Here is an 8,950-nt window from a genome sequence, read left to right on the forward strand (position 1 = left end):
TATCTAATTGACAAATTTGAATAAAATACTATTTAATATCATTTGTCAATAATCGAAGTTATAATTTTGATGTTACATCCGATCTCCCATTATTCACCATAGTTTCAACAAAATTTGCCGTATTATTATTTTAATAACAGCATCATTCGTTAATCATCCTTCATTATTCCTATCGTTACTTTCAACTTTCGTATAATTGCACCTTCTTCGTGTATAATTATTTCAGTACCAGAATCATCCTTCCTCTTTTATCTTGTCTCATGTTGAGAAAGAGAACAGCTTAGAAACAGGAAGGATGTCTATGTCGATACATTTTGCACGTTTTTACTTCGATGACATGCATCAAAAATGAGCAATCATACTTATCTATACTTCAAATTATTAATAACGATAATGACGATTATTAAGTTGGTTTACATAAAATATTCTTGCCGTCAAACACAGCAGATGTAATTTCTGAATAACATCATATCTTTGAATATAATTATACATTTATAATGCTCTCTTCCTTATATGTACGTACATATAATATAAATGTTGACTGGAATAATGCCAATAGCAAGTAAGGCTGAAGGATGGCTCTGAAATGCGGGATTTGTGGTCGAATTTTCCATTTCCGTTGGATTTCAAAGTTTATTTGTTCAACGTGACGAACCCTGTCGAAATCACGGCAGGAGAGAAACCAATCGTCAAGGAAGTAGGACCATTTTTTTATGAGTAAGCGGCTTCAGAATTATTACATACAATAAACATCCGATTGAATTTTGTTCATCCACTATCATATTAAAATACGTCTACTAGTTAATAAAATGTTGTATTCAGAAATATTAATACGTGTTGCATTTAATAGTGATGATTCAAGCTTGTAAATTATAGCATTGATGATATTCATCGTTTATAATAGTGAATACAAGCAAAAGGTAGATCTCGTGGATCGAGAGGAAGACGATAGTGTGGAATACAATATAAAAACGACTTGGTATTACAATCCGTCACGAAGCAACGGATTAACCGGCGAGGAGGAAATTTACTTCCCTCATATCGTTATTCTGACCATGGTTAAAACTACCCTCAAAGAGCAACCGGGAGCTCTAGGAATCCTTAGTGAGTGTTATCATTTTCCTCTGTTTTCGAAGGAATTGAAAAATCCAAACGCTTCGATAAAAAACGAAGGTCGAGGCAATCTTACATGAGAATATTTAAGGACCTTGGTGTCAGGGAGGGTGTTTTACTTATAGCTAACGATATATTATTTATTTACCCTTACCTTGAACGGTCGAATCAATTTATTTGCATAAAGCCATTTCTAGAACCATTTTCGCTTAAGTCTCAGTGCATCCTTTATAAATTGCATCTTGCTACCGATTTTAGAACCGTGTAAACAACATTGAAATTCACAGATAAGGCTGTGGACAGTATCTTCAAGAAACCAAGTACTGTTTTCATTCGAGCAAAAGTGAAGGAAATACTTTTTGAAGGCTTGCCAATCGATTGCACAGTGAAGGATTTCGCTGGGACGGCAGTCTGCACCGTCTTGAAGGAGAACGACGACAGCTTTGTACCCGATGGCGAAGGACGTTACTTATTCTCCATTTTCGGCAAGGTACGCGTTCTACGTCCATTACCCAAACGTGTAATCTACTTTTTTTTATAATATTAAACAAATATTGTGATTGAATGATTATCACGTCGTATCAGTGAATTCAGAAATCAAGAATGAGATCAGTAATAATTTTTCTGATCGTTCCAATTGTTGTTCGTTGGAAATCGGGAGTTCTGTTTTCCTCACCCTGTTTTCAACTTCCGCAAGTTCTTTACACAAAATGCTAGAGGCGAGACATTCATCTAATATTTAAATGACATGGATTTTACGATCGTGCATGTCTGTGTAGCAAAATGGCACCATTGCGCCACAACGTATACGAGTGCTGCGTGGTATAAAGAACTACAAGGATCTGGGACGAGTGATCGAATTTGATGGGAAACCGGCGTTGACGATTTGGGCTGGCGATAAATGTAACACGTTCAACGGTACAGACTCGACGATATTCCCGCCGTTGATACAGGAGGGAGATGACATCGTCTCGTTCTCTCCGGATGTTTGCAGAAGCCTGGCGGCCCAATTCGCTCACAAGAACAAAGTCAAAGGCAATAATGATTTTATGCTCATATTTATTTAATTTACTATTTCTTTATTCAAATATATTTACAGGCGTGAACACGTATCATTATACAGCGAATTTCGGGGATATGAGTACCAATCCCGATGAGAAATGTTTCTGCCCTGCGCCAGACGAATGTTTGACCAAGAATCTGATGGATTTGAGCAAGTGTCTAGGGGCGCCGCTAATTGGATCCTTGCCTCATTTACTTTGGACGGAAGAAAAATATCATAAAATGGTAGATGGGCTTCATCCGAACGAGGCAAGTGGTTCTACCTTCCTCTTGCCAATACACAATCACCTTGTTTCAAATATTTGATGAGCCTTCGGTCTGAAGCGAATTATTTCGTCAGTGTGTGTATCTGACGTGAGCACACTTTTCTTTTTATAGGAAGAGCATATTATTGACATGGATTTCGAGCCATTGACAGCTACCCCGATAATAGCGCACAAGAGATTACAATTCAATATGTTTGTTCAAAAAGTTGAAAAATTCAAGTTGATGAAAAATTTGCCAGAGTGTCTATTTCCCCTGTTCTGGGTCGAGGAGGGAATACTACTCGAAGATCAATTGGTAAACAAAGTTAAAATGGTGTTCAAGACAATAACTGTCGTCGGGTAAGTGATTAATCAACGGGTATTAAAAATTCATTATTCGAAGTAAATTGTTTAGGGATTAATCGAAGCATGGTTTAAAAACAGATTTTTAAAGTGGTTGACAATAGTCGGCGGTACTTGTTCCTGTATAGCATCCGGTGCGTTGATATTCTTAAATAAGGAAAAGGGGAAGATGGACGTGACCAAAGTGACACCGCAGTCGCAGAGCGCGAAGGATGACGATCAAAAGAAGTGGCCTAATCAGATAACTATTAGCACGATACAGAGTGCCGCGGTTCCGCCTAATCTCGATGCAAATTGAACGCTTGAGTAATTTTACATACTCATTTGTTTCATTTTTTGAAACTCTTTTTGAATGACTGCGAGGCGGTTCGATTAAACTGTAAAATGGATGGATGCAGAGTACGAAATCAGAATACCGGAACCGGTGTGGAGTGAATGAAATGAAAAAATGTATATCAGATTTAGAGAATTACAGTAGCGTAAGTAAATTCCGAAAATCTCGGCCTACTGAATCGCCAGAGTAAAAAGATTACGGCTTAGTGTAGTACGGCCTAAAGAAGTACTATAACTATGATTCTCAAGCGTTTGCTTACGTGTAACGTGACTTAAATTGCTCAATTTGAATTTGTCGCACTTTTGTTTAATATAAAATTAAGAATGTAGATCAGATTTGGAAGAATGCAGATCGCTATAACTTTATAATAGTATTCTTAGCGCCTAATAGTTATCATAAATCGTGAACACTCTATGTACAATTTAGCTAATTTTATTTACTAATTTGTCATTTTATTTAACTATTTACAATCCTGTTTTCTTAAATTGTGACACAATCAGAACTGATACACTTTCCTATTGTGGATATCGATATTCCACATGTTCCTTATACAGACATACATATATTATTAAATAATTTATTTGTTCTTAAGTGTTATGATGTATAAACTGTAATTAGATTGTAAATGGAATTGTAACAATAAAGAAATCATATTTTCTAACGAAATATCAACTGCGTCAAGGAAATCGTAAAATACAAAAATGGATAAGTACTTAAGATAAGTATACATATAGTTTATCACGATCTTATCATACGACTTTATTTTATAGACATGTAATTTGTAATCTCGAGAATTTTCTTTTCTCAAAAAGAAATAAAACACAGAATCTGATCGACTATTTTAAGGATGTATTGGCTGTATAGCAATATTCTTCAGACGTCTGATTTCTTTTTAAAGAATGCGTTTCTAAAGTGCATAAACTTTTGGGATTGACTGTATAGCCAGTACATCCTTAATCAGCAGACTTACTTATGAAATTATAAATTACTGAAAATACTTCAAAGTACAGTTTGACTTTTTTATGGAATAGAGCAAAACTAAATAATAAAGCTAAATACTTGAAATGGAAAACGAAACACTCTTCATCCCGGCGACTTCCTGTTCGAGCTTTTCACCGATGAATCGTTCCTGCAGAGCAACACATTTTTATAGGCACTCCTATACTCGGAACTCATCACCACGTAAACCACAGGATTTATGCAAGTGGTCAAATAAATCAGTATGTATCCCGCGATGTTTAATCCTCGCCAATCGATCGCGTCCTTGAAGGTCTTCGTGACAGTGATCGGTAAATAGCAAACGAGGAACGATGAGAAAATTACTAGAATCATTTTCAACAGTTTCTTATCCTTGTTACTCATTCTTGGAGTGTCCGGGTTCTTGAGCCTCCTCAGGCTCCTGAATCTCGATTCCCTTCGAAAGATCGTTGGCCTTCTCCTAGAAGATCGATCCGGAGATTCCGATCTCGAACTATCCAGTCGATCGCTTCCCGTTGACGTCTTCGAGTTCAATCTTTGAACCCAGAGAGCCGACTCAATCATGAACGAAGCTCTGCTGGCTATTCTTTCCAGTCTCTTTCGCGCGTTCACGGTGACTCTTCCACTAGATTCCTTTGCCTCCGTTCGGTCGCTGTTCACGGTTTCCGAGGGTTCCAAATCATCCACGTAGGGTATGTCATCTATCCTCAGTTCCAAACTCGGTGTCGCTTTGTCAGAGACTTGGACGATTTTCGGAAGATTGCGACTACCAGACTGGTCAACCTTTTGGTCCTCATCGTCCTTCTTCAATTTCTCCGTTTTACATATCTCATTATTGTATTCTTCGATTCCTTCTCCCTCCCTGGCTGAATTTTGTTCCGACGACGGCTGTTCCGAGAAGGATTCCTCCATCGCTGATCTTGAAGGAGTACGAGATCTGTTGAGACGATTCGGTGGAGTTATGCCTCGTTTCGAAAAGTTCGCGCACAGGACACTCGCCGCGCAGCTCGAACCTAATACCGATAGTTCCTCTTCTTGATTTCTGAACGACATCGATCGCCGCTGTAATTACAAAATCATAGATTTAATACAACACGGAATCATAGATCTACTCGCATCTTCACTATTTTTAACATAAAAATTGTCGTGTTACCTCATGATTGTTTTGTATATTTTCATTATTGGTAGCGTTTCGTCTTCTGCTTTTGTGAGCCGTTTTCCGCACGATGTAAAAAATTCTTGCGTAACAAACGACGATCGCGACGCAAGGTATCAGAAAGGCAACGACAAAGAGGAACTCCTTTGGACTTCGACCTTTCTCGTCTTGTAGAATAGAACAGGAACCTATAGCAACATCCATCCCGAAACGACCCCATCTTTCAAACCACGTGATGATCAGGACACCAAAAGCGAGGATCCATGTGCTTAAAACCATCGGTACTAAGTATCGTGGTTTATACAGTCTAAAAATAAATAATGCACGTATCTTGAAGTCTGTATAATAATTTCAAGTATAATAAGATTATTAATCATACGGAAATATGTAGAGATAATTGATAAATTATTTGAATGAAATACGTGATATTTTACGAAAAGTCGGATGTGTTTAACAAAGATGACATTTTATGATATACGAATTTTATGTATGATGCACACATGTTATTTTTTACTTAAGCAAAGGTGAATTGAACAGTACTTACCTAGGATAAAGCCTGGGGTGTCCTATCATAACGTAACGATTGATTGTGATCGCCAATATAGTGAAGAGACTCACCGCTACCAGACCGTATCTTAACAAAGGAAACAATCGACACAAAAGTGGTCCATGAGTCCAGGAGCTGTGCCAAAACGTCGACGAGGCGAGGGGCAAGTTGAAACAGCAGAACATTAAATCGGAGACAGAGAGATTCATAATGAAGATCGCTGTGGCGTTCCTTAACTGTAAAACAAGTTATTAAACTCATTATTTAGTACATCTCAAAATAAACAATTGTTTAGAAGAAGTATAATATAAAAGAATTTTTTCAAAATTTTTATCTTCTGTACACATCGGAGTAAATGTCGAATACACAAGTGCAAGTACAGTTGCCTGATATCAGGATCACAAGTGATCAAATTCAAAAGCAATATTTCAAGACCATATTATGTACTTTTATTCATTAAATATTTGTTTAATAAAATATTTATTTTGATATATTTTATGTTACGTTTATACGTGAAGAGACTAAAAACAAGCTAAATTGAATTTGCTATGAGGAAACCCCCGTGAAATTTCACGGTAGTAAACAAACGGTTAAGTAATAAAACAATAAAGCATTGTGTTTCTTCCTGGTATAATTCTAGTTCATCGATTGCAGCAGCTGTCGAAATTGGCACAGATGCGTCTACGGGACTACAGGACCAAAACTTATGAAAACACGATTTGTATATGCGAACGTTTCCAAACTTAGCTTCTCGGCGATCGATGCGAATGCGAAAGAGTTTTTCTCGAATAGCGAACTGTACCGATGACTTCTATTGTTTTTAAAACTGAAAAAAAGTAAAAGAAGAATATGTAATGTCTTTATAAGAATATTTTACAATCGCAAAGAGTATTCTACGTATACGTAGTCACGCGTCGTTTCATTCTACCTAGGAAGTCCTGCATCATGAATAATAGATTTTCTGCGTACGACAGAAAAGATTCGCAGCCGTTTTAAGGTACTCAGTACGCGTCGCACGTTGCAAAATTGTCTCCGAGGTAAATCAGAGGTAGGGAACTCGAAGAAAGAGGTACGATTGTACGCAAGAAGTTATCAATATCCTGGGATCGAGACGCCTTATCCGTCGATCGAATGGTTGGTAAATACACATTTTCAACAGATAAATATCCCTGTATTTGCAAATTACCAGCGTTACTTGCAAGTGTCCATAAATTTCGTACCTAACGTTTCATCAGAAGCATCGAATTTTGTAAACGTTTATAGAACAGAAAATATATCCGGTCTTTCGCGGTTATCGAGCTTTTAGAGAATTTTATTACATTGCTGAATACGACGTGATGTTTTCATCTAACATAGCAGATGTAATTCTTGCAGAATTATCATGCATTCAATTCAAATAATTGATCAATTACTTTTGCACGTATAAAAGTAATCAAAACGAAAATTAAACTAAAGTACATCGATTCTATTAATTTAACAATATATTTTAATAAAGTTATTCTATTTATAATTCATTCACTATAGTTTTTAACGAAATCTGATATGCCATTGTCTTAAAATAATATTCGTGGTAAGCCGCTCATTAATGTAGCCAGTTTAGAATTGAATACCATCAAGCAGAGCATATCTGCTTACTAGAAACTCGAGTAATTGCAATGTGTGACGTCTATTATATGTAACGAGTTCACTGTTTTATGTATAATTCTTTGCAGAAATGAAAAAATTTAATAATAACGATTCCCAATAACTTTCATTCATTGTTTCTGATTGATATTATTTATCCTATCGCGGAAATTTGCCAGCTGATCGATTGTACGTTTAATTAATTCGTCAGATTCTTAAATCACAAATGTAGGTAGAATTCGTATCGATAAAATCTGAGAAGAAAAATGCGTGACTGACCTTTCTGGTGCGGAAAAGGGCGATGATGGTGAAAAGATTTCCCGGTATGCCAACGAGCATGAAAAGTATGCAACATCCGGCGGCGAAGTGAAGTAGCCATCGCGGATACCCGACGAAGAGGACCGCCGATCCTGGATCCCTGAGGACCGCCTGGAGTGTCTCCTCTCTGGCATTGTGACCGGTCTCGTTGCTCGCCATCCAGTACTCCATCTGCGGACAGCATGGTGGACAGGTGTCGTTTTGCACAGGAGCGTAAAAACTGGACGCTCGTTCGCCATGCGACGCGAACGAGAAAATAATTGTCATTTTCTTTAATCCATTAAAAAAAGAACAGTCAGTCATCATTTTAATAATTACAGGAAATGAGTTTTGTAATTATGCAATTGAGCAACAATTAATGTCATACATTTGTCATGATCATTTTTCGCGTATTCTATTTATCTCGTTTTAATTCTACGCATAGATCTGACGTGCCGTAAACTGAGTTTGAATTTTCGCAAGTGTCATTATTTTTATTAGGATTATTATTTTCAATCGATAAAAAATTGATGAACGACAGCAATTAGCACCAGAAGAGCCGCTCCCATGATAGCGACAAGATCAATGTGTACACGTTATGAAATCCAATAGTGTTATTTGTGAAACGTGCCTATTTGCACGTGACACGCCCAAGTAATTCGCATATCCACAGGTATTTCTTATCACCGAAATAAATTGCCTAAACGACGCGTCATTTTTACAGAGAATGATAACAAAATCGATAAGACAACTCGGATTCTTATTGGCTATTTTCGCTTACTTCGCTTTTACTTGTTTTAGCTCGCATTCAGAAAAGAAAATGCATATGCGACGCGACGCGACGCGACGCGACGCGACGCTTTTCTTACTGGGGATTCCAAGAGGAACAGAGAGAGAAATCTATTTTCGCCACTCGAGACGATAAACTCTTTTAACTGGGAGTAAACTTTACCGTTTCATTCTATCCCTTGCACGAGTCAACACAGAACATTTTCAAAAGAATTTTCGACTAAAAACTTAGTGTGGCGCCACGCCGGTAACTTCGATTTCAATTTTAGACGAAAGCATGTTTTCTTTCAGTCTGGTTGATTATAAAATTTGGACATTTACGCACTGGCATAAATTTAGTAGCACAAAGCGAAACCATAACTAGACACCGTAAGATAAACAAATTTTATCAGTAAAAGTTCTTTTAATATGAAAGTAAACATTTCATTCTGATAATTCTAATT

At 37.1% G+C, this 8,950-nt stretch overlaps 2 protein-coding genes across 4 annotated transcripts in view; one reads left to right on the forward strand and one right to left on the reverse strand.

Moving 5' to 3' along the window:
- The window catches only part of LOC108625587 (sensory neuron membrane protein 1), a 4,604-nt gene extending 821 nt beyond the window's left edge, over positions 1 to 3,783 (forward strand). For both annotated transcript variants that reach the window (XM_026814113.1, XM_018025684.2), the window contains exons 3-9: positions 560 to 717; positions 905 to 1,104; positions 1,401 to 1,603; positions 1,893 to 2,148; positions 2,213 to 2,424; positions 2,554 to 2,780; positions 2,865 to 3,783. In XM_026814113.1, coding sequence (XP_026669914.1) covers positions 560 to 717; positions 905 to 1,104; positions 1,401 to 1,603; positions 1,893 to 2,148; positions 2,213 to 2,424; positions 2,554 to 2,780; positions 2,865 to 3,081 — 1,473 coding nt within the window. In that variant the 3' untranslated portion in view covers positions 3,082 to 3,783. The remainder of the gene's footprint in view (positions 1 to 559; positions 718 to 904; positions 1,105 to 1,400; positions 1,604 to 1,892; positions 2,149 to 2,212; positions 2,425 to 2,553; positions 2,781 to 2,864) is intronic.
- A 253-nt stretch (positions 3,784 to 4,036) lies between these two features.
- The window catches only part of LOC108625599 (G-protein coupled receptor moody), a 10,097-nt gene continuing 5,183 nt past the window's right edge, over positions 4,037 to 8,950 (reverse strand). The window contains exons 2-5 of one of the 2 annotated variants that reach the window (XM_026814109.1): positions 7,701 to 7,910; positions 5,796 to 6,034; positions 5,249 to 5,558; positions 4,037 to 5,157 (exon numbers count right to left, since the gene is read on the reverse strand). In XM_026814109.1, coding sequence (XP_026669910.1) covers positions 4,201 to 5,157; positions 5,249 to 5,558; positions 5,796 to 6,034; positions 7,701 to 7,910 — 1,716 coding nt within the window. In that variant the 3' untranslated portion in view covers positions 4,037 to 4,200. Of the gene's footprint in view, positions 5,158 to 5,248; positions 5,559 to 5,795; positions 6,035 to 7,700; positions 8,022 to 8,950 lie in introns of those variants that run through there. The other variant, XM_018025699.2, reaches the window with a different exon arrangement.

This window comes from Ceratina calcarata, unplaced genomic scaffold (assembly GCF_001652005.2).
Source record: "Ceratina calcarata isolate Rehan_Ccalc_2016 unplaced genomic scaffold, ASM165200v1 scaffold368.2, whole genome shotgun sequence".
Classification (NCBI taxonomy): domain Eukaryota; kingdom Metazoa; phylum Arthropoda; class Insecta; order Hymenoptera; family Apidae; genus Ceratina; species Ceratina calcarata.